The 25,560-nt window shown below is 36.5% G+C and overlaps 3 protein-coding genes and 1 pseudogene across 3 annotated transcripts; 3 read left to right on the forward strand and 1 right to left on the reverse strand.

The window, feature by feature from the left end:
- Nucleotides 1-696: 696 nt before the first annotated feature.
- On the forward strand, nt 697-2,968 carry LOC18052718 (L-type lectin-domain containing receptor kinase VII.1). Its single transcript, XM_024192065.1, has one exon. The coding sequence runs from the start codon at nt 782-784 to the stop codon at nt 2,330-2,332; it is 1,551 nt and encodes a 516-aa protein (XP_024047833.1). The 5' UTR covers nt 697-781; the 3' UTR covers nt 2,333-2,968.
- A 339-nt stretch (nt 2,969-3,307) lies between these two features.
- LOC18052719 (probable serine/threonine-protein kinase At1g54610) lies at nt 3,308-8,580 on the reverse strand. The gene is made up of 8 exons (XM_006447233.2): nt 7,660-8,580; nt 6,998-7,282; nt 6,492-6,809; nt 6,099-6,326; nt 5,577-5,677; nt 4,850-4,961; nt 3,885-4,346; nt 3,308-3,753 (listed from the first exon to the last, which is right to left on the reverse strand). The coding sequence occupies exons 1-8, from the start codon at nt 8,137-8,139 to the stop codon at nt 3,595-3,597; spliced, it is 2,145 nt and encodes a 714-aa protein (XP_006447296.1). The 5' UTR covers nt 8,140-8,580; the 3' UTR covers nt 3,308-3,594.
- A 12,516-nt stretch (nt 8,581-21,096) lies between these two features.
- LOC18052720 lies at nt 21,097-21,531 on the forward strand. Its single transcript, XM_006447234.1, has one exon. It carries the CDS (start codon nt 21,097-21,099, stop codon nt 21,529-21,531), a length of 435 nt encoding a protein of 144 aa, XP_006447297.1.
- A 2,514-nt stretch (nt 21,532-24,045) lies between these two features.
- Nucleotides 24,046-24,527, forward strand: LOC18052721 (annotated as a pseudogene).
- The last annotated feature ends 1,033 nt before the right edge of the window (nt 24,528-25,560 follow it).

Below are 25,560 nucleotides of genomic sequence, written 5' to 3' on the forward strand. Positions count from 1 at the left end.
GGCGTGGGCACTTTATAAATGTGGACTATTCCCTTTACAACACAATAGTTAAATCGGAGCAAATCAAAAACAAATATTAGATTAGATTAAATATTAAAATTGTGATTCACTGTGGGCAATTATAACATCTAAAAATAAATAAAAAATATATTTAAGTTTAAAATATTTAAAGAATATTAAAATTTAAAAAATATATTTGGCTAATAGAATCTACTCGATCTTTTAATGTCCTAAATAAAAATTTAGGACTTTAATTAGTTAATTAGGCCTAAAAGTTTAATAATATAAATATTTTGATATTTTTTTATTTTTACCAATATTTATAATTTTATAATTTAAATTTTATAATTTATTTACTAGTAATTTTAAAAAATTAAAATAAAATTAAAAATTAAAATGGGGAAATGGGTAGGGGATGAGGATTCCACCTCATCCCCTTTCCTTCCCCGAATAAGAAATTGGGTAAAAAAATTTCTCCGTTCCCTCCCCAAATAAGAAATTGGGTATAAAATTATCCTCATATCCTCCCCAAATGAAAAAAATCCCTGAAGATACTCGTCCCCGTAGAGATTTTTACCATCCCAAAAAAAAATCTTAAAGATCAAAAGATGCTAGTGTCTGACCTGCGAATGTTTCCAAGATAATTAATACTAACACCGTCAATGTATCATGGCCATATTTCATTTATCAAAACTATGACTCAATCTAAGTTAGCTAAGCTATTATTGCTTTGCTAACCGTTTCGGCTTCATCATCTCGAATCACGTCTTCTGTCTCTCTAATGTCTTCCAAAATCACTTTTTCAGTTTCCCTCTTAACAATATTTCAACTACAACTTCTGCTTCCGGTATCATCATCTCTTGATTTCATTTTCAACACCAACTTCAATTCCACTAATCTCCACACATATGGCCATGCAAGAATTGAAAATTCAATCCTTGCTCTTACAAATGACACAACTTTTTCAATAGGACGAGCCTTGTACCCTTCAAAGGTGGCAACAAAGCAACCCAATTCATCTACCCCGCTTCCTTTCTCTACATCTTTCATTTTCTCCATTGCCCCTTACAAGCATCTCTTGCCTGGTCATGGCTTTGCCTTTGTGTTCTTGCCCTTTGTTGGCATAGCTGGTGCTAGCTCGGCTCAGCATCTTGGTCTTTTCAACTTGACTAATGATGGTGATCCGGACAATCATGTGTTTGGTGTTGAGTTTGATGTGTTCAAGAACCAAGAATTCATTGATATCAATGATAATCATGTGGGTCTTGATGTGAACTCACTTACATCTTTTGCTTCAAATATTGCAGGGTTTTGGGAGGGCAAAGAAGATGAGGGGAATTTCAAGGAGTTGAGGCTTAATAATGGTGAGAATTATCAAGTTTGGATTGATTATGAAGATTTCAGGATTAATGTTACTCTGGCTAAGGCAGGGGCAAGAAGGCCTAACCGGGCTTTGATAAGTGAGTTCCTTAATCTTTCTGGGGTTCTTTTGGCTGAAATGCATGTGGGGTTCTCTGCAGGAACTGGGCAATTAGTTGAGAGTCATAAGATATTGGCTTGGAGCTTTAGCAATAGTAATTTTTCAATAGGGGATGCTTTGGTGACAACACATTTGCCTTCGTTTGTGCTTCCAAAAGATTCTGTGTTTCGATCAAAAGGGTTCATTTTGGGTGTCAGTGTTGGTGGTTTGTTGATAATGGGATGTGGGGTTGTGGTGTACATGGTATGCTTGAAGTGGAAAGGGAAAAAGATGAAAGATGTAGAAGAAACTGAAGATTGGGAATTGGAGTATTGGCCGCATAGGGTTAGTTATCAAGAGATTCATGCAGCAACAAAGGGGTTCTCTGAAGAAAATGTAATTGGGCTTGGAGGAAATGGAAAGGTCTATAAAGGTCAATTGTTGGGAGTAGAAGTTGCTTTGAAGAGGATCTCTCTTGATAGTGAGCATGGGATGAGAGAATTTTTGGCCGAGGTTTCAAGTTTAGGCAGGCTGAAGCACAGAAACTTGGTTGGATTAAGAGGTTGGTGTAAAAAAGAGAAAGAAAGCTTGATCTTGATTTATGATTATATGGAGAATGGAAGTTTGGACAAATGGATTTTTGAATGTGATGAGAGCATCGCATTGAGTTGGGAGCAGAGGATTAAGGTTTTGAAAGATGTTGCTAGTGGGATATTGTATTTGTATGAGGGCTGGGAATCTAAAGTCTTGCATCGAGACATTAAGGCAAGCAATGTGTTACTTGATAAAAAGATGAATGCTAGACTAGGGGATTTTGGATTAGCTAAAATGCACCATCATGGACAAGTAGAAAGCACAACCCAAGTTATATGAACTGCTGGATACATAGCGCCAGAGGTGGTTAAAATAGGACGAGCATCAACTCGGACTGATATATTTAGCTTTGGTGTGTTGATTCTAGAGGTGATGTCTGGTCGAAGACCTATTGAAGAAGGGAAGCGAAACTTGGTGGATAGGATGTGGAGCCTAACAGAGAGAAGTGAATTACTTTCTGTCCTTGATGAAAGATTAAAGGCTAAGGGTGGTTATGCTGATGAAGTAGTAGAGAAAGTGCTGCATTTGGGACTGTTGTGTGCGCATCCAGAAGCAAATTCGAGGCCAACAATACGGCAAGTATTGAAGATGTTAGAGGGACAAACTGAGGGCACTGGGCTTGAAGATGAGGGAATGAATGTGCATTTGCTTAAGAGAATTGAAACATGTGCAATGACGTCAAGCTGGAAATTTGCTGGCAGTAGAGGACACCCAACATTCAACGAAATTAACAAGAATCGTTCTTCTTCTCCCTCTCTAAATGCCTCAGATGTTCTCCTTGAAGGCAGGTGACAAAATGTTGATCCCAGTTTTGATGACTATTCAGTGCTTGATGCTCAAAATTGCACTGTAAATTTGCAGTTATTTTCATGAATTATACTTATTCTTTTTACAGTTGGTTGAAAGCTTGGAAGAAAGAGAGATTTGTTTCTATACAAGAAAATTCAAGTTATACTGCATAGTTGATTTTTTCCAGATTTTGTATTTGGTAGCAAGTATTAGTCGATGATCCATCATCAGAAATGAGCTTCACTTTCTAAATTTTATTTATCTACCTAGTGAAATTGATTGCAAATATATTACTTGATAGGTAATTAATTCATTGATAAGTAATAATAACAATATGGCTTTTAAAGTAACTACATTTTGAAGGCTATTATGTCAGTTAGAAGTTAAAAAATTTCTGACTTGCACTGCTCCAAATATACAGTGAATGTATTATAAATAGGCTGGGGAAAGAATTAAAAGAAAAAATTGTCACAAAATTTGATGTATTTTTATTCCACTGTTGTGTATAACAATGAGGAATATCAGTGATATGAAAAGAATTTATCCTTCAAAGACACTCACCAAATACGAAAAACATTGATGCGGGTACGGAGAAGCAGTGCTGTACATAAAACGTTACAAGCTAAATTTGATCTCTGGGCATTAGACAGCTGAATTTTTCAGCTCTGCCACAAGAGAGGACTCTAAATTTAACTACATATCTATCCAGCTCCGGTTATATAAACTGTCTAATTGTCTGTTGCTTGCTTTTCCTAAGCATGAGCTTTAACAGGTGTAATCTTTTCAAGTCGTGCTCGTCGAGCAAATTCTTGGATATGTTGATCATGCTCTTTCAGCAACTGATCAACATTGTTTGTTGGAAGTAATGGGCCAGAGACAAAAATCTTGTTTCCTCTGGGACCGCCACCATGCTGCAGCAAAATATTAACAAGAAAGTAAAGTGTTAGCTTCAATAGATGCTGAATTTTGAGATCAAAGTTGAAAAGGATGTTGCTTGAGATTTTAAGACCTTCAAACTAAAGAGAAAAGTCAAGAAACTAACCAAACTTGGTTCTGCTGTCTTCTGAATATTTTGCCTGCAATCCTGCTTTCCTGTGGAAACTAAATCTTTATAAGATCTTTGAGACCCACCAACTTGTTTCCCTACTCCTACATAGGAAGGACCAGATTTTTCACGATGATCTTCAGGCAGCACAGTTCTGCTTGCTACAAAACCAGATAATGTTGCCAAGTTGGACCTGCCTGAAACGGCTGGAGGATCATTATATCCTTTTCCAACCTTTGCCCAGGTAGCCCCCTGAATCAATGGTCCTGAATGTGAAACTTTTGCAGTCCCATGAACCAACGGCCCAGAATTAGAAACTTTCCTCCGCTGATGCTCCAAGAAATCTTTACTTGCTTCTTTCCCAGATTGTCTTTGTTTTGTGGGGTTGATAGCATAAGCAGCCTCCTTTTGAGAAATGAACATTTCATTTTTGCTTCTTGAATTTGTGTGATGTCTTTTCTGTAATTAGAGAGGCAAAAAGTTATTGGATAGTTCAGGCCAAAAACGCAAAAATAATGATGAAAAAAAAGAGTAATCGATTTACTAAAAATAAAATGGATTAAATTCTGTACACATTCCAAAACAGAACCATCCAACACAGTATTTTATAACAACATTCCCTATATTTTCTTTCAAGTATCAGATACAAAAGAGCTATCCTCGAACACAGAATCTTCTAAAGAAGTAACATTTTTTTATCCCTCGGTTATGCAAACTGGTAAATCAGTGAGTACCAACAGGATGTGCAAATCAATGTGCAATTTAGTAAATGCAGTCACGAAAATGCATTAGCAGCCCATAAGTAATTTTACGAGTCTGCCGTTCTCTGTTAAACACATTATGTACATAGATTTTTAAAGAAGCGATGATATCTGGATACTAATCACTTTTAGCGCAACCCAGATTGAAACCAATGCCAAAACCAAAACCAAAATCATATTCTATACTTCCTTTAAAGTTACCTGCATTATGGATAATTCAGCATCGCGGTTAGGAGCAGGAATTGGCAGATATTCTTTCCGCCAACTCCTATGTAGGTCACCCTTTTGGTCCCTGCCTCCTGCTACTCCGTGCCTGTAAGAATGTACGAAGTGTTTAATACAGTGAAATCCACTTGCATGGACATTTAGCCTCTCCTTGACACAATGAATAAACAAAAAATAGCAATAATTTCATAATTGGACAGAGAGAATCAATGTTCACGTACAATACAAACAAAAGTATTAAAAGAAGGACAATAATTACTCAACAATTTTTTTTTAAAGGTAGTGGGTATGAAACCCCAAATTGATTTTTTAGCCCATAAAGAAACTTGCTTGAAAACCATTAGTTCAAGGTCCTGAGGCTGAGTGCAATTACTCAACATGATTAGATTAAGTGCAAAGCCAGTTATTTTAATGCATGCATGATGCATCCAACCTTTTTGTTCAAGATTTCATCATATCTGGTGCCTATCATAGTTGTTTGCATTGATTGTGTCATAGAAAACAACAGAATTTGAGTTGATGACCATCTACTACTCTATGGCACCAAACTTCAGGATCCCCATAATTTATACACTACAGAAACAAAATATCATACGGTTTCTTCTCTAAAAATAAATGCTATTACTTTAAAGCAAGATACTAATCTTCAACTGAAAGCTAAAAGTTATGTTGATTCTTAATGCGATTAAATTATAACATGTACCTTCTAGATTCTTCATCTCGCAACTTAGCATCAATCTCTTTGCTTGGAGGATACTTTGGCAAATTTGATGGATTACAAGCAAGTGGTTGTGTTGTAAAGAACTGTTAAAAAAAAAATTCACAAAATCAAGCTTAATAAGTCTCATTGTAGGCAAAAGACAATAGAACTGGGTGGAATCTTGGTAAATTCTCCTACAAAAAAAATTAATTGAAAAAATAAAGGCAATAAAATCATTAACCCAATGGAACAGGTCAAGTACGAGTTGCCCATAGTAAATTGGAAACAGAAAAATTGGGCAGAGGATAATTGGAAAAGAGAAGTATAAGGAGTTTAAAAGAATATATAACACCTCAGTAAGAAGACAATTCCCAGCTCATGGAATGGCCATTGTTCCATACCTTTCTAAGGTTTATCTGTTTCCTTTGGATCATTACTCAAAGAGAAGCTGCCACTTATAATGTTCCATAAAGCAATTTTTCAGATTATACTCTATTACCATCCCAAAAAAGATAATCAGCATACCTCACTGTTAAGAGCAAGTGTTGCAGTTCCTCTATGAGCAGGATCTATGGACATTAAGGTCTCCATAAGCCCCAAAGCACTTGCAGGAAAATCTTTAAATGTTTCTGCAATACGCCGTCTATATGGTTGTACAGGCTTGAACACTGTTGAATGGCGTAATTTTGATTTTCTCCAGTAATCCTCAGACGGTGATCCACATAGCTTGAAGATCCTGTGCAACTGCTCAACCTACAAAAGTATACATTATTTCACTTAAAAGAGTCATTCATATGGACATAACCTCATTTCCATGAATTTTCAACTGCCAACAACCCTCAAAAGTTAAAATAAATATAACCCTCAATTAGCCATTGCATAGGTTCCATGTAATAAAGGTAGTAAAGGGAAAGGTACCTCTGTTTTCCCAGGTAATACAGGCTTCCCAGAAAATAATTCCCCAAGTATGCAACCGGTACTCCACAAGTCCACTGCAGCTCCATAGTGAGACGCTCCAAGCAAAAGTTCCGGTGGTCGATACCAAAGCGTGACCACACGGCTTGTCATTGGAACACTATCTTTAGGGTCGAAAAAGCTTGCTAAGCCAAAATCCGCAATCTTCAATATGCCATTATGGTCAAGAAGAAGATTTGAACCCTTTATGTCACGGTGCAAAACACCGTGACTATGACAGTGTTCAAGTCCACTTAGAAGTTGCTTCATGTAACATTTAACCTAACCAAGAAGAATAAACGTAAGAATTGCAGAAAATTCTATATAAGGGCAAATACTTATCACTTGCAAAATTAAGAAAACAGCCGCAACTATGCTGCATTTAGGCGTCATTATATTTATATATTGAAAGAAAAGAAAAATCAACAGTTGTTCACACCATTCTCGACTGCTTAAAAAAAAAAGGCTACCTGAGACTCTGTGAACTTCATGCCAGGAAGTGATGTAAGCCCTACCAGATCATGTTCCATATACTCGAAAACAAGATACAAGCTGCAAGAAGTTTGGGACGTAATCAACCCTTCCAACTTAATTATATTTGGATGATCAAGCTTACGCAATATAGCAATTTCCCTGGCCATAAACTTGACACTCTCAGGATCTTGATTGTCAAACCGCACTTTTTTCAAAGCAACAATTTTATCATGAATAACATCGCGAGCCCTGTAAACACTGCTGTAAGTTCCTTGGCCAATCTGCAAAACCAAGATATCCTCATGAGCATCTTATACAATCAAAATATCATCTATTTACACAAGTTAGATATTGTTATCCCCAGGTCATTTACCTGAAGCTATACGAAAGCATTGGTTATGGACCTCTACCATTATAATATTTTCTAATTTGCATAATTTGTGGTAAGAAAAAGTTCTAAATTCAAAAAGGCAGCAAAACATTCCCAATCAACACCGCCAAACCAATCTCAGTTCGAAGTTTGATCAACTAGACTAATAAAGCAAATATGAAATAATACTCAACCTGACGAAGAAATAGCAATGCTCACACCTTACAAGAAACAAAAATTAAATTGAAAGCAAATTGAGAATCACATGAAATCAATCAAAGAACTTACTTTATCCAACTTCTCAAAAGTATTAGCACGCCTCGGTATCCATCCCTTGATAGCCTCACCAGCCACCGTAGCAAGCCAAGTCGGCCACCCTGCCGCCACCTGCTCCCCTTCTACACCTTTAGGCAATCTCCCAATAGCCGGATGATGATTAATTACATTCACTTCACACTTCTCAATCTGCTCATCAACCTTCTTTTTCCTCTCAATTTGATCATAAATCATCTTCTTCTCAACCTGATGATCGTCAATAGCAATCTTCTCAATCTTATGGTGATCATAATACCTATTGGAACCATTGACTCTCTTATCAATCAACAAAACCTTCACATCAGTATTGTCCCCTTTACCCTTTGGTCGAACAACTTCCTCTCTTCTTGAAGAACTGACCCGTGCCACGTGCTTATTCAATGACTCCTCTTTTCGGTTTAGCCTCTCCCGGCTGTCTTCAACAGCTGTGGGCTTAGCACACTTACCACCCATATCACCAGAGCAATCCCAAAATCAATCCCAAAAAATTAAAAAATCAAACTTCAAGAAAATATCAGCACCAAAAAACTCTTTCTTTCATCCTCCTCTGTGGCAATGAAAAAAAAATCGTTCTTTATACAATTAAAAGACTTAATGAGCAAGAAAACGAGATGGGTATGTAAAATGTTCTTATGTTTGAAAGAAAGACCGACCGTTCAACGCTTATGTACATGAATAAATACATGGGAATTATGTGCTGTATTAATAAATTATTATACATAAGGGAGTCGGCTTGTGCCGGCAAAGGCAAGATTGTATTTGTTCATAAGGTGGGTCTCAGTCAACGGAACCAATCCACTCTCATTTACACTTTTTTGTCAGCCCATTGAAGCAGTAAACAAGAAGCTTCAATACCGAAATGAAAGGGGACTTGCTGTTACCGGCTTTTGGTCGTTGAGTCTTATTCGTTTCGTTTTACCACGTGGCAAGTTTTGATCTGTTACGGCATCTTTGTTTTGTTTTTAAAAAATAGTACTAGTAGTAAGTAAGTGATTACGAGTCAAAAAAAAGGGTTTGAAACGTGATATTTGGTGGCGTTAAAAATTGTGAGAAAATCTTGACCCACGACGCGTAGCGTGGTTTTTATGCCATGAGTTAGGGATGGCAATGGGGCGGGGTGGGGGTGGGGATGCTTACCCCATTTTCTACCTTATTAAAAAAATTTACCTTTATTCTTTATCTTATTTTTTAATAAATTTAGTGGGTTGGGGATGGAGAATCTCCACGTGGAGAATGATTCTCACATCTCCACCTCATTCCCCATTTACTTATTTTATAATAAATATAAAAATATGATTTCAGTAAATTAAAAATTAAAAACTTAAAATAAAATCATTACCATATTATAAAGTATTGAAATTTTTTTAAAAATCTCTAAAAAATTGAAACAATATCTTAAAATGATATTAAAAGTGAAAAATATTTAAAGAGAGCATATCCTTAAAAGAGAAAAAAAAATATAATAATGTTTTAAAGTTGAAAAATATTGTAGGATTTTCTTTTATTCATATTCTATTTATATTACATAAAAATTAAAAAAAATTATTAATTGACATTATAGTTGATAAAATAAAAATTATTAAATAAGAATTAAAAATATATTTATATATAATGGGGATTGGGGTGGGGAGTGCAATACCAAACCCCGCCCCGTTAATAATTTGGGGATTACTTTTCCCCTACTCCCCACCCCATTCTCCAAAAATTATTAAAAATTTTCCTCATTTGGGGTGGGGCTCCATGGGGCCCCAAATCCGTGGAGGATTTTGCCATCCCTACGGCATGAGTACGGCTTGAAGAGGGTTTAAAGAAATATTGACGGATTTTATCTGAATTTAATAAAATTGAATTTTGGGAAGTTGGAGGGCTACAAAATTGGATTGAGCTAAATTCACCTCTTTATTTAAAAAAAAAAAATCAAACCAAATAAACCAAATGAAAGAACATTTAGAAAGGAGGAACTTTCTCAAACAAAATTATGGTTAAAACAATTTTTTTCTTTTTTCAATATTGTAACACATGTTTTTGAAATTCATGATCAACTGCTTAGACGAAGTTTATTTGAAATTTAGTTCAAAAATCTACCTCAAATAAGAAAGGGTTCATTTTTTAATAAAAATAAATTTTATTGTCACAACACATATGATACATGGACCTTTGTTCAAGCATAAGGAATGATAACCAGTAGCCAAACGGTAGTAATCAATGCAAAATTTTTAAACTACTTATAAAAACACAAATTTAATTCTAAACAAATTTAACAAAGATTATAACATAATTGCTTTATAACTAAAAGACGAAACCTATGTTTATTTGAATCTTTTTGGACCTTTTTGTTAAAGAGATTTAATTGTTATAAGTGTATAGTTATCCTAGCATATTTTTAATAGATATTAGCGTGACCATTATTGATACAGAAACACTGAGACAATAATAACAAATAAAGGACCCAATATCCCAATTCAATTTTCCAACCTCCAACTACACCTCATTATTATTTTTTAATTAGAAAACAAAAAGTAAACCTAATTAGAATCCAATTGAAACATGCCTCAAAATGAATTGAAGTCATGCATCGCACTATATCTTATGATATATCAAAAATGAACTCAGTCTAGCAATTTTATATATATATATATAATTATGATAGACCCACTTCACATTCCATTAATGGATCATTTGGGTCAGGTGTGGGCAGTCCTCAGATTGTGTGGTTTTGATATGTAATTTGATTCCCACCGATTTTTTTTTAAAAGAATTTAATAAGAGGGTTGAGCTTGTACAAGTATGGTGTTGTTGAATCATCAACTAATTCTTGAATGTTAATTGTATTAGTAAGTGATATGAGCATTGGAAAAATTGATTATTCATATTTTCAATTAAAAAAAAATGCTACTAAGTTTGAATTTATTAAGATTTGTGATGAATACTGGGCATAAAGTTTAACAATTCAATCACTTAATAATAACAACAATTATGAAATATATATTCATATATAGAGAGAGGGGGGAGAGAGAAGAGTCAAGTGCAACGACAATGACCTAATCGTAAACAATTCAATTATTTTTCTAAATATTCAATTGAAAAATATTTTTTATTCATCAACTTAGGTCCGGCACCAACAAAAGACAATAATTCAATCAATTTTGATGAAGACTATTGTTCTTAAGATTAAAGTATAATTAAACTATAATTAAATTTGCTCGAAAAATCAAAGTTTTTGGCCTTAAAGCCTAATTAATTTTGTACAAACTTTATACTAAGATGTGAAATCTAAATTTAATATAAGTAATTTAAAATATGGGGCCTGCTTTGGAGTTTAATATGCTCCTAAAACATAATAAAAAACCTGCAAAATGAATTTGTCAAGATCCAACATTGATAATTTAATTTTTTTTTAAATATCAATAACGATACAATTACAATCCAAAAATTAAGCTTAAATCAGACCGCCTATGCTTTCAAATAATTTTTAAAAAAAGTTTAACCAAATATTTGTAATTTATTTTAATGGTTGTCGATAATTTCTCTCGTGTCCTCGTCGAAATATGTTATTATAGCAACATATAATGATAAATTTTAAATAGTATTCAATGTACATACATCAAACAACCTCAATTAGGAGTGGGAAGTCTGTTTGGTTCAAGCCGAACCGATATAACTCGATTCATATTTAGTTTAAAATTTGTTGAATCAAACGATTCAGTATACAAAGAAAAATTCAATAAATCCAATTGAATAAGTGGAATCAAACTGAATAAAAAATAACCAAAACCAAATCAAGCCAAACTAAAAATCAATTCTTATTCTGTTCATTTTTTACCTAAATCGATGGGGTTCAAGTCGATTTGGTTTGCTGAGAAAATCAAACCGAATCATATGGTGCCCACCTCTAAACTCAATCCTTTCTCTTCGCATAACTTTCAAAAGTTTTAATTTTTCAAACACGTATCACAATCTTTTATCTGTATTTATTTTTTAGATTTTTTGTGTTTATCCTTTTCACATTGAGTAAATAAAGATTACGTTAGCTAGATCAGTTCAAACGTTAGAGAGGTGCAAAAACTACTTGAAATTAGAGTATAATGTTGTTAAGCTCTGTGATTGTAGCTTGGTTTGCTGTGAATATCTTTCGCGTCATTGGTCATCTGAGTTGGAGTAACGGTTAAAATTTAATGTTTACGATTAATAGACCCATCTCATTCAATTTTTTTAACATTAGTTTTTTAATGTAATTAATGGTGGGCATTGCTTACTTTGAGATGAGGCACTCACGTTGCACATTTGTCGAATGTTAGGAAAAAAAATTAACAAATTAAATAAAGATAGGATCCTAAACAGACATAGTTATTCAAGTATTAAAGAATTTCCACATTATTTATAAGTTTATCCACTTTATTTAGTTCACTAACCAATATCATGTTGATTATATATTGTAAATTCTTACATTTTGAACACGGCATTCCAAGCATTAATAAATGCGAAGAAATTAAATATCTTTTCCTCTGTAATGCGCGTGATCCAAATTTCCAATTTTGTTTTGTATCATTTCTAGATATTTTATTAACAAAATTTTCAAGGTAAAGTCTTTCTCTAAAGCATATATGAGTAACAACGCTGCTATACACCCTGAGTCAAATCCCAAAAATTTAGTAAAACGACGTCCTTTCGACAGTAATAATTCTTTTCTTTTTCCTTTGCCTGTCTCTTTCATATGTTGTTTCTCCATCACATTTCATTTTTTATTTCCTTACTTCCCAGCTGCCCCTAAACTGTTATTCTAGGAATATACTTTCTCATCTTTGAATTTTCATCCTTGAGTACTCTCACCGCCATAATTTCATCATTATAGACTTCGCTTGGAATGATGTCTTTTTTTTATTCTTGAGCTACTTCAATTACATCTTCTAGTATAGGATCCTCATCTTCCTTTATTTCTTTATCTTATGAGCCAACAAATGGATTTCACAACTCATCTACTTTTAAGCAATTACATATTATACCTTGAATGATTCAACTGTTCCAACAATCAAAGATCTTATCCTCAACCTGTAGTGCTACGAACGTTGTCCATAAAAGATGAGTTTCAGCATATAAAACGAAACATATATGTTTAATCTAAAATTAAAACCCTTCACTCCCACAAACCCATATCACAAAATTCATAGATGATATGATCAAGAGCCAAAACATTTGAAAAACTCTACAGATCACATATCAAGGAAGATATCATTTTTTTTCCTCATTCGATGGTGATTGATTACTATTTTCGACAGATTTTGGGGGTAGGAGAAGCCAAACCTATCTAGAACAATGAATTTGTATTTTTGGGGGAGACGGTGTACCTCACTGGTTTGTTGTGTGCGGTGTATCTAAAATTCGGGGGAGGCGAAAAGGGTAGAGGGAGTGGTAACAATGGAGAAAGGTCAAAACTAAGAAAAGTGTCCTTCAAAATGAGCTTCACGCCTACAAAACAATAAAATAGAGGTTAGAGGTGAAGTCGGGGTACCATGACGTTCACACTCCGACGCTCAAGTTAGCAAACTCAAGCTTTTTATGGTAAAGAGAGCTGGCCAGCCCTCTGTAAATTAAGGTTTAAAGTTGAAGAAAACCTATTTTTCGGAGTGTGAGTGTTTATGGGTGAATAAGAGCCTGATGGAGAATAAAACCGAGGCACATTTATATATGAAGTACCTCAGCTACCACGTGGCGTATACTTTTTGGGTAACGTCTTTTTACCTTTTGTGATTTTGGGGCCATTATGTGCATGTTCGCGGTGTATCTCATCCTTTGGAAACGTGGCACGCGCTAGAGAGTGGTCCAAGGTACTTCTATAGTAGCTGTCGGGTAAGCGGCTGAGGACCACAATCCTTGGGACAATGTCCTTCACTTTTGGCAGAGGTAGCACGCGGCTTCCCCCCTTTTAGTACGACATTTTCAATTCCTAATTTTGACAAAATTAATATTATCCTTCAAGATATTGAGATATTTCATATGGCGGACTTTTTCAGAGGATTCGCCTGAGTAGGACTTGTCGGATACCTCAAGTTATATAGGGTACCCCAATCCATGTGGGGTACCCCGAGTTACTCTGGAGTTAAGTGGGGTACCTCTGATCATGCGGGGTACCTCTAATCATGCCGGGTATCTCTAATTACGCCGGGTACCTCAAGTTATACGGGGTACTCCAATCAATACGGGGTACCTCGAGTTATACAGAAATCATGCGGGGTACTTTGAATCATGCCGAGTACCTCAAGTTATTCCGGGTACCTTGAATTATAAGGGTTACCTCAATCTATGTGTGGTACCTTGAGCTATTCTGGAGTTATGCGGGGTACATCGAGTTATTCTGGAGTTATGCGAGGTACATCCGAATATGCCAGGTACCTCTAATCATGCCGGGTACCTATAATTGAGCGGGGTACCTCAAATCATGCCGGGTACCGCGGATTACACTGAAGCTATTCCATTCGTCGACACGTGGCGTTCTGTTATCTTTCTTATTTTTCCCCCAAACAACATCCCCTTAGTTTCTTTTGGTGAGATGTTTTGGAGGCAAAAGAAACTTACATAAAAAGTAGGAGCGACACGTGGCAATATGATGTTTAGCTTGATGGGTAACTGAACAGAGGGCGCCTCTAGGGGTACCCTAAAAACCCAAAAATAGAAGATGGGCTCTATTTCCTCAGAAATGGCTACCAATTTGGACATGTTGGAAAGGACGGAGCTGGTTGATCAAAAATTTTTCATCTATTTCTGGGGAAGAACACCAAATATTGAAGGCGATTGACGATAGCGGCGCTCCCAACACATCTTGGTCTGAAAGCTCATTGAGATCAGCTGGGGTACCTCAAATGAGGTATCTATAAGGTACCATTGATACTGACCCTTGTGTTTTTGCTACTTTTAGCACTTTTGTTAATCCCCTTATCCTAAGGGATGAAGCTGAAGATAACCATCCTGCTGTGTAACCTTATTCGGCATTATTGACAAAGTGTATAGGGTACCTTGTGTACCCTAATGCCTGGATATCCCTTGAGCTATCTGTTATTTCATGGCGAAATAACTCAATTTCATCAAACATATGGCGATTCCTCTAGATATGCTTGTCGCTTATCTTAAGCTTTCTTAGAGTTCCTCCTGGTATATCTGAGGAATAGCTTTCTGGCGTGGGGTACCCTTAATCAACGTATGGCGATTTTCATTGAAATGCTTGCCGCAAATCTTCACAAAACTTATGGCAATTCCTTTTGAGAGATGATGGAAAACCTCATGATCCACCATTCACTCTAAATCAAATATGCAAGACAAATAGTAATAAAGGTGGTTGCTCGCCTACCCTTATGCAAAATGATCGAAAATCTCATGATTCGCCATTCGCGTGGAATCAAATAAACAACATAGATTGAGATAAAGGTAGTTGCTCGCCTACCCTTATGCGAGATGGTCGAAAACCTCATGATCCACTATTCGCATGGAATCAAATAAACAATATAGATTGAGATAAAGGTGGCTGCTCGCCTACCCTTATGCGAGATGGTCGAAACCTCATGATTCACCATTCGTATGGAATCAAATATGGCGAACAAATAATGATAAAGGCGGCTACTAGCATGCCCTTTTGTTGGGTCTCCTGTTGAGTAGATTATCATGATCGGAGATTGGTCAGGTACACCCCGGGTACCCTAAATAAGGTACCCTAGGTACCCCAGAATAAGGTGATCTCTGGATACCATCTTGCTTCATAATAAACAATGCTCAACGACATATATAGAATTAGTTTAATGGTGAACATATTATTATAGCATTTCAAGCTACTCATCCATATCAAAAAATCGAGAGGCAAATAAAAGAGCTCACATTATCAAACTTTGTAAAGAAAATGCATTCATAAAGAGTGGCGATATGGATCATTATATGACATTATTTTGTTATCCTAAGGAGAATATGGGGGATCCTGGGATCACTTGTTATTATCATTAAAGGCTTAGGAAACTGACTAATTTGGGGTACACTCTGGATACCCCACATAGCCAAGCATATATTTGAAACATACAAGCATTAAAGAAAACAAACAAAATAAATAGAAGGAGGTAGAGTGTTATCACTTTACTAGTAGTATGACTTTTCTTTGTTGTTCTTCTGAAAGGTTGGAGCCTATTTTGACGGTCTTTGTTGGATCGGTGGCGCAAATCGAGACTGAAATTGGGTCTTCAACCGTGGTACCCCTTTTTCATCTTTGGGTATTCGAGGATTCCAAGGTGCCTCCAATTCACATTTGGGCTTAATCTGGTCCCCGTGGGGTATCCCCACATAACTCCAAAGTAACTGGTTATGGGGTACCCCACCACCGAGGCCTCGGTGGTGGCACTTGGTTCTTTGGTGGTGGCGATCTTAGAGGTTGAGGTACCCGTGAGATACCCTGAGTGTTAAACCCTTGTCCATGCGGGACAACCCATGGAGGGCTCCGCATTCGGGGTACCCTTGGTATTAGGGCTTCCGTCCTCTTGGGCTTCTTCTTGTTCTTTGTGACCTCGGCCTTATCTTTTTGGCGCTTTAAATGGCATCTCTCATCCATCTCTACTTGCTGCAATGCTCGGGAACGAGCTTCCCCATATGAAAGTGGGTGCTTCTTTTGAAAGGAACGTCATAACTTGCCCAACTACAAATTTTTCTAGAAATAGGTCAGTGTGTGTTGGTTTCCAAATGCTCCGGTTCGCAACACCTCTTAGTGGAAATGGCTCACGTACTCCGCCAAAGGTTCGACTTCCCCTTGCTTGATAAAGGCAAGTTTGGAGGCTGCCCTATCTTGAGTGGAAGCATAGGAAAACTCTTTAGTAAATTCGGATAATAATTGGTGTAGGGAAGATACGCTACCTGCCTTCAAGAACCAAAACCATGACTTCAAGGGGCCCGTGAGTGTGTGTCTAAACATCCTACACATGGCATTCTCATCTACACCCTTGATAAGTATTTGGTTGCGGTATAGCTCAGCATGCTCCGAGGGATCAGTGGTACCCGAGTATTGGGGTACCTGAGGCATGGTGAATATTTCGGGAAGAGCTGCCGTCCGAATTTCCATAGTAAATAGTGATTGGTAGGTCATTGGTGTTGGAGTAGTTGTGGTGTTTTGCTTCTCGGAGAGGAGTTTCACTTGGACTTACAGGTTCTCCATTTTTTCCACAAGTGCGAGGGGTACCCGATGATGTCGCCACCATTTGAGAAGCCCCTTTGGCGTTTAACTTTTCACGGAGATTCTCGTGGGCACGTTTTGCACGCCTCATACCCTGGCTGCTCCGGGAATTGCAAGAAGCAGTGGAACGCTCGTCTCGGGAGCCCACGGTTTGAAACTTAAAACGGGTACCCGATGGCCCATGTTTTGGCTTGCTGGCCTCAGGTACCTCTTTTCTGACCATAGCTTGTTGGTCCGTTTGAGATGGGGGAGCATCTAGTGTTACTGATAGAAGCGAACTTTCGGGTGCCCGAGATCCAACCGCCCTAAGTATTGCATGGGCAAGATCTTCAAAACGCTTGTGAGAGATAGGTTGCTCATCTTGGCAAATACTTGTCGATTGCTTTGTTAACATATATGTTTCCATAATATTGATTTTGATGATAACAAACAAGATTAAGAATGATTAATCTTTTAAGATCAAATTATTTTTTATACATTTTAAATAAATTATTATTTTCACATTATAAATGTTTCATATTTAATGGAAAAATGATTTTATGAAATTGGTTGTTTTTCAAAGTTTATGGTTTAATTGAAAGAATTTTGAAAACTTTGAAATAAACAAATATTGCTTGAAATTTTGGAGAATGACTTATTTGAAAAGTGTCATAGCATTTTGGTCTATACCATAATTTCAGAAAGTTTTGGGATTAACAAAGCATTACTTAGAAATTTTGAAATTGGACCTATGTGCAATGTTTCATAATATTTTGGGCCATGCTACAGTTTTGTAAAGTTTTGGGGTCAAACTGTAATTTTAGAAAATAATTTCACTGTAGCAATTTCACTGTAGCAAACGGCTAACCGTTTATTTAAAACGGCTAACCGATAATTTCCAGAAAGCATGTTCTGCAAAGTATTGTTAAAATGATGATTTTGGAAAATAACGGTGAACCGTTTACTGAAAACGGTTAACCGATTATTTCCAGATTGCTAACCTTGAACCGTTTAGTAAGAACGGTTAAATTAAATTTGTTTTGCAGGTCTCTGGAATTTAACGGCGAAAGGGTAAGCCTAAACGGCTAACCGTTTATTTGAAATTTTGGCCCAACGGTAACTTTTGACCAGCGTAAACGGTTAACCGTTAATGGTTAACGGTGAACTGTTTTCGGGCAGACAGTTTGTAACGGCTAGTTTTTCAGCTCCAACTATAAATAAGCTCAATCCAATTCAAACAAGAAGTTTTCCAACGATCATCATTGAGCAAAATATTGAGAATACAACTTTCATTGAATTTTAAATCCTTGTATTCATCTCATTCATTCACACATTGAGCTTTCACTTGTGATCAAACACATTGTGTGAGAGAGATTCATTTGTAATCTTTTTTGTAAAATCAAGTTAAAAGATTGTAAGTGTTGGGATACACTTGGGTTAAGAGATTGGGGATAATCTCTTGTTGTAAAGGTACATTGACACCTTGGAAGTCAATTGTAAGCGTTTGAAGCCTTGGGAGGCTAGCTTAGTGAAATCCTCAAGCCCGGTGAGCTTGGAGGCGTGGACGTAAGCGGGGATTGCCGAACCACGTAAAAATCATTGTGTTTGTTTTCTCTTCCCTTACTCTTTTAATATTGTGCATGATTGAATTTATTGTTTTCAATTTGATTATGGCAATAGATTAAATTGTTGTGTGGTTTGCTTAGCTTAAATTTTAAAATCTCAATTCACCCCCCCTCTTGGGTTACCTAGTTAGTATTTCATGCTTGATACCCTTGCCCTTGCTGAGGCGGGCTACCATTCTTGCGGGATCACTACCTTCACCACTGTTATCATCTCCCACTCTTGTAGGATCCACAATTAAACCTTCGGGAGGTACATCGAGTGCCATGTATTGAAGTACACACAATAACTAGTTTGGTAACCGCTGTGGAGGCTTTTTGTGTGCCTCCCCACAGACGGCGCCAATTGTTTTCGACAGATTTTGGGGGTAGGAGAAGCCAAACCTATCTAGAACAATGAATTTGTATTTTTGGGGGAGACGGGCTACCTCATTGGTTTGTTGTGTGCAATGTATCTGAAATTCGAGGGAGACGAAAAGGGTAGAGAGAGTAGTAACAATGAAGAAAGGTCAGAAGTAAGAAAAGTGTCCTTCAAAATGAGCTTCACACCTGCAAAACAATGAAATAGAGGTCAGAGGTGAAACCGGGGTACCCCGGCGTTCATACTTCGACGCTCAAGTCAGCAAACTCAAGCTTTTTATGGTAAAGAGAGCTGGCCAACCCTCTGTAAATTAAGGTTCAAGGTTGAAGAAAACCTATTTTTCGGAGTGTGAGTGTTTATGGGTGAATGAGAGCCTGATGGAGAATAAAACCTGGGCACATTTATATATGGAGTACCTCAGCTGCCACGTGGCGTATCTTTTTTTGCTAACGTCTTTTTACCTTTTGTGATTTTGGGGCTGTTATGCGCATGCTCACGGCGTATCTCATCCCTTGGAAACGTGGCGCGCGCTAGAAAGTGGTCCAGGGTACCTTTACAGTAACTGTCGGGTAAGCGGCTAAGGACCACAGTCCTTGGGACAATGTCCTTCACTTTTGGCAAAGGTAGCAGGCGGTTGTCCCCTCCTTTTGGTACAACGTTTTCGATTCCTAATTCTGACAAAATCAAATATTATCCTTCAAGATATGGAGATATTTCCTATAGCGGACTTTTTAAGAGGATTTTCCTGAGTATGACATGTCGGATACCTCAAGTTATATAGGGTACCCCGATCCATGTGGGTACCTCGAGTTACTCTGGAGTTAAGTAGGGTGCCTCTGATCACGCGGGGTACCTCTAATCATGCCGGGTATCTCTAATTACGCCGGGTACCTCGAGTTATATGGGGTACTCCAATTAATGCGGGGTACCTCAAGTTATACGAGAGTCATGCGGGGTACCTCTGATCGTATTGGGTACCTCGAATCATGCCGAGTACCTCTAGTTATTCCGGGTACCTTGAATTATAAGGGGTACCTCAATCTATGCAGGGTATCTCTAGTTATTCTGGAGTTATGCGGGGTACCTCGAGTTATTCTGGAGTTATGCGAGGTATCTCTGATTATGTCGGGTATTTCTAATCATGCCGGATACCTCTAATCATGTCAGGTACCTCTAATTGTGCGAGGTACCTCGAATCACGCCGGGTACCGCAGATTACATTGAAGTTATTCCATTCGTCGACACGTGGCGTTCTGCTATCTTTCCTATTTTTCCCCCAAACAAGTACCTTCATGTTGATGGATATGGTATGAATTGTTTTACCAAATTTCAAGCAAAAACAAATAGAAACGCACAAACACAAACACAAACACAATCGGGACTAGAGTTATGGGTGATTATCTCAGGTGTACAAGTGAAACGGTGGTGGCTGTCGATAGTGGCAGTGGGGTGGTTGGGTATATGTGATGGCTAGATTTCAAGGCAATAATGGCTAGAGTTTACCTCAATCAACGAAGGAAAGAGAAAACAATTTTGGCACCAAACGGTACGTTTTTTGACTTAGTAAAACGGAGCCATTTTAAATTCAAGATTTGACTCGGTGCAAGTATCATTTTTCATTAATTAATCATCAAGTAACATCTAAAATTAGACATCGCCGATAACTTTTAAATTGGGTTAATGGATACCTTTTTCTTTAATTTTAAAGTGAGCATTCGAGTCTCTCAATATTTTTTTTTAATTCCACATCTTGGGATTTAGTGGACTTCAATTATTTGATGGACTTTGATTGAACGTATTGTATATAATATTCCAAAAAAAATTTATATAATATTCCAAAAAAAAATTAATCGAAGATTTTAATAAAGGAGCATGAATTTATTTGAAAATTATGAATATAATTATATAATTTTGATTTCTATCTTTTATGGTGGTCTATATCAAATAATTTACCAAAATTACCGACAAAAATCATAAAACCCGCCAAACCCAACTGCCATAAATCCGCATCCCAATAAACCTCTTAACATAAACACCTTACTCTCTTCAATCTCTTTAAAACCCATTTGCATTTGCAGATCAGATTCATCTTCTATTCCTCCCGACCCCACATTGAAACTCTCAATGACATCTTCAATAATGCAGATTATTACTTGGGAGGTTCATCTTTTATGAATTGTCACACGGTAAAGTTTTGATCTTATAACAAATGAAATAGGGTGGTTTCTTAATTTTTCTTTGCATTTGGTTTGATGGGTTCATATATTTTCTGTGTGATCTGCATTCTCTATTCATTGATTTCTATCACATGTGGATCTTCGATTATGTTTTATCTTAAAGAAATGTATGTGATTGGTCATGGTGTTGAGACTGCGCAAAAGCTTACAGGATCAACCCCACATGATCAGTTATTGATTCAGATTTCAAATTCTTTTGCGGGTTTGCTTCTGTTTGTAGTAGGGTTTCTGCTGTTCATGGTGGCATTTGTGAAGGATGCTGAGTTTCAGAGCTTTTTTGCTAAAGGGTGTATGCTTGTACATGTATCGATGGCTTTGTGGAGGGTCGTTTTTGAGAGAAGGCTTGCAGATTTGGCTTGGGATTGGCCTAGACAGGTGGTTGGTGATTTGGCTCTGGCGCTTTCTTGGGTATTCTTTTTGGTTTACTCTTGGAGGGAGAAGTATGATTGAGCCATTGAAGTTTTAGAATTTGTGCTGATGGCTCTGCTCAATCTCAAAGCAGTTTCTGGTCTCAATCTTATGTCTGATTTGAAGCTTTAGAAAATGATTTGGATTTAAGCATTTCTTTTAAAATGTATTGTTACATGCAATAGAAGAGATTGATGTTAAAAGGAACGATTTGGATTTAAGCATATCTTCTAAAATGTGTTGTTACATGCAATAGAAGAGATTGATGTTCAAAGGAAATTGGATGCTGAGCTTGCTTCTCAAGTGTACATTATCACTCTACAATGTAATTGTTCTGAGCCTTTTTTCAATCTATCTGTAATGTAATTTCCAATCTTGTATTAATGAACTACTGTCAGGTAACTAAAATCGTATCTTCGATGAGTTTTTGAAGCTACAAGTGAAGAGTCATTGAAGAATTTGTTGCTTGACACACGCATTTACAATAATGAGAGAAGTTTTCTTACGATTCAATTTAAATATATAGATTAAAAAGCCATTTTAAAGAATTTTAAGCCACAGCTTGTTGCTTCTGCTTAAAGTTTAAGCATACCTTTTTGTAGCTTTATCAAACCGTATTTGCACTGTCAACAGTATTATCTACTGCTAATGCAGCATTTCTCGGTGTCACTTCCCCCCATCGAGCTGTTTTTTCCACACAATTATGTACTTGCTCTGAGAATCCATTTAGCACTGGGAGGGTGTACATTTTACAACATGTAAGCACAAGCGATATACATGGCAACGGCCTAGAATTGAGTTGTCTTTAATTAAGTTTCACACATGCAGTTTTACAAAGTATTCTCTAATGTGATCTCCATCTGTTTTAAGTATAATATGTTTTTGCTGATGCCTGTTGTTGGCTTTTACCGACATTCTAAAGTTTGAGTTTGAGATTTGCCTCAAGTGGTCAATTATACTGGAAGCCTATTACTTTCCTGAAGTTGAAGCAATGTTATTTTCTTCTTCTTTTAAATTACAGTGCCTCATATGAGATCGATTCTAATAAACTAGAACACCATAACTTCAGTACTATTAGAAATAGATTAGTGCTTGCAATTTGATTAGCGATCTTGAAGATATTGTTTACCACTATGCTTGTCCTTTGACTTCCCATGATCTTTGCTAATGATTATAGTAATCAATTCTGACATGGAGTTTATGAACATTCACTTTGCATGTTATTCAACAAGAATGTCAGCTAAAATCAGAATATCTAGATAAAGATATGACAACATAAATTATCAAACTAAGAGATATTTAAAATAATTTACGTCATATGTGAACCGACAATAAAAAGTAAGCAATGCATGCTGTTATCTTGATTTTGACATGGGTTAAAATATATTAATATAAAGTCAATCCCTATCTTACATGCACGTAAGATAGAGGGATCCTAATATAAATAGATATGTATGCATGTTGCTTTCTTGATTTTCGCATGGGTTAAAATATATTAATATAAATAGATATGTAAGTGAACGCAGTGTAGAAGTGATGTCATTCTAACGTATGTTTCAAATACCTAAGAAAGGATACTTGTCGAAGAAAGAAAAACTTGTATTCACAATAAAGATAAACCTAAAATAGAAATATTATCAATGAAAGGTATGATAATAAATAAAAATAACAAGACTACTAATAATAGCTGTTATCAATTCTAGCCTTTTCTAATAAAAGAATAATCTAAAATCCGTAAACTAAAATTACAAATATAACTCAAAAAAGCTTACTAAAATAAAATAGATTCTAATAAAATACTAAGGTCCTGTTTGAGATTGAGGTGTGATATGTGCTCATGTGCATGGGGAATGCATGCATGACTTCAGACCATGTATGGAAATGCATGGGACGTGTGAAAATGCTTGGGATTGCATGCACTTCTTCAACTTTAAAGCGGGAGAGGGTGAGTGGAAGATTTGGTCATCATCAAGACTTGGTCAAGTTTGTTAGACCTTAGTGGTTTCTGTTGAATAATCTTGAGTGCTGATTTTTCAGCACCAGTTTGTTATTTTCTAGATTATCTGCTACTGTTATTCTGTCTTCTAGCTTAGGTGTTTAGTTCAGAGACTATATATGTAATGTGCAGCTAATGGAATAAATATAGGGAAAATATCTACCGACCATTTATTTTTTCGAGCTTTTTCAAAAATACACATGTCTTTTTTTTTTTAGCTGAACTCCACCTAAAAATGCATTTTCTTACATTTATCCAGTGCCGTCTTAACTCTGTTAAAACTTTGCTGATGCCATAGGGATAAAATTGTTATTTCACCCAATACAAGAAATAAACGACATCGTTTAACGGTTGAAATTAAAAAAAAAAAGTCAAAAGGACATCTTTTTCCAGTTTTCATCAAACTTCATGTTTGTAAAGTGCTTGAGGACCATTAAAATCCAGCCATTTTTTTCTCCAAAAGCACGTCATTTTTTGTCCAATTTATTTGCTATCAAGCTTCTACGTTTCGATTTGTATGGTAACCCTGGAATATAGGTTAAGTTGATTTGTAATAATTTTGGGAAACATCCTCCTCTTGCTCTGCTCAGGCAACGAAGAAAATATATTTGAAGACGGCGAACAGTAACTATTCAAAGTGGAAGAGCAAGGGTGTTCGAGATTGTGAAGTCATTCTTCGACGAGTGACGACACATCAGAGGACATGGTGGTGCCGCAGCTGCCGTACATAATCAAATTTCGTAAGGCCCATGGAGTTTCGAAAGAAAATGTCACCGAAACAGGGGGTGAAGACGTTCAACCAGGAGTTTGGGAAGGGCAAGAGTAATGATGAGTTGAAAGAGATGTTATTGGTGGCGGATTATTTGAATATCAAAGACATGTTGGATTATTTGACAGAGACTTTGACCAACAGAATCAAGAACAAGAGTGTCGAGTATATCATGAAGTTTTTTGGGATTGAAAATAATTTCATGCCCGAGGAGGAAGCAGCCAGGAAGGAGTATGAGCTTTTAAGGGTGTTGATCTAGATGATGATGATTAAGCTTAAGCTTTTTAACTTTTAATCCCTATCATTATTTAATTGAAGTAGTTTTATGTTTTATGTTTTACAATAATTAACGGCTGGATATTGATTAATGTTTAATTTAATCATATCTAATCACACTTCAGCTCTTTCAATTTATTAGTACTTTTTTTATTTTTTTTTCTTTTTCATTTATTTTTTGGCATTTATTTAGGGTTAAATAATAATTTTATATTCGTGGGTAAAAAGGTCATTTGACCGATATTCTATTAATTCTAGTAACATAGTTAAGACGACAGTGGATAAATGCAAAAAAATGCATCTTTAGGTGGAGTTCAGCTAAAAAAATATATATATGTGTATTTTTGAAAAAGCTCGAAAAAATAGGTGGTTGGTGGATATTTTCCCATAAATATATAATAAGTTTAAGCCTTTGGCAACACTTCCTCTCGTCTTTCTTTTTCAACTCTAGCTCATTTCCTAACTACAAGTTAAACATATAGGTGGTATTAGAGCGGATTTGATCATGGATACTCGTGGCAAAACTAATGTTGAATTCCACAACGAAGTTAGTGAAATTCTAGCCCGCCATGAGTCAAGCTTTGATCAAGTAAATGCCACCTTGCAAACGGTCTTGACAGAGCTTCAAGCCCTTCGAATATTACGCAGCTCAAACACTGTCAATACTGAAACCAATCCCTTTGCCCCTACAGAATCCTCACACAACTGAAACCAACCAAGCCCTTCTCTCCATGGTCCAACTACTGAAAAACCCCATCACCATATAAAATTGTCGTTTCCAAAGTTTAACGGTGAAGACCCAAGTGGTTAGATCTACAGAGCAGAACAATACTTTGACTTCAAAGATATTACCCCTGATCAACAAGTTCAACTAGCCTCTTTCCATTAAGAGGGAATTGCCTTACAATGGCAAAGATGGTTGATGAAGTTTCGTGGACCTTTAAGTTGGGAGGAGTTCACCAAGGCAGTCCTGCTCCGTTTCGGCCCGACCGACTACGAGGACCCGTCTGAAGCTTTGTCTCACCTTAAA

This window comes from Citrus clementina, unplaced genomic scaffold (assembly GCF_000493195.1).
Source record: "Citrus clementina cultivar Clemenules unplaced genomic scaffold, Citrus_clementina_v1.0 scaffold_2, whole genome shotgun sequence".
NCBI classification, from domain to species: Eukaryota; Viridiplantae; Streptophyta; class Magnoliopsida; order Sapindales; family Rutaceae; genus Citrus; species Citrus x clementina.

What these genes read in the sequence shown, in the direction of transcription:
- LOC18052718 (XM_024192065.1), top strand. Translation starts at nt 782, where the DNA reads ATGTCTTCCAAAATCACTTTTTCAGTTTCCCTCTTAACAATATTTCAA.
- LOC18052719 (XM_006447233.2), bottom strand. Translation starts at nt 8,139, where the DNA reads ATGGGTGGTAAGTGTGCTAAGCCCACAGCTGTTGAAGACAGCCGGGAG. An exon ending in CACTTGCTCTTAACAGTGAG is followed by an intron (nt 5,678 to 6,098) that starts GTATGCTGATTA and finishes TTTTTTTAACAG; the next exon opens with TTCTTTACAACACAACCACT. An exon ending in CGAGATGAAGAATCTAGAAG is followed by an intron (nt 4,962 to 5,576) that starts GTACATGTTATA and finishes ACATTCTTACAG; the next exon opens with GCACGGAGTAGCAGGAGGCA.
- LOC18052720 (XM_006447234.1), top strand. Translation starts at nt 21,097, where the DNA reads ATGGGTTCATATATTTTCTGTGTGATCTGCATTCTCTATTCATTGATT.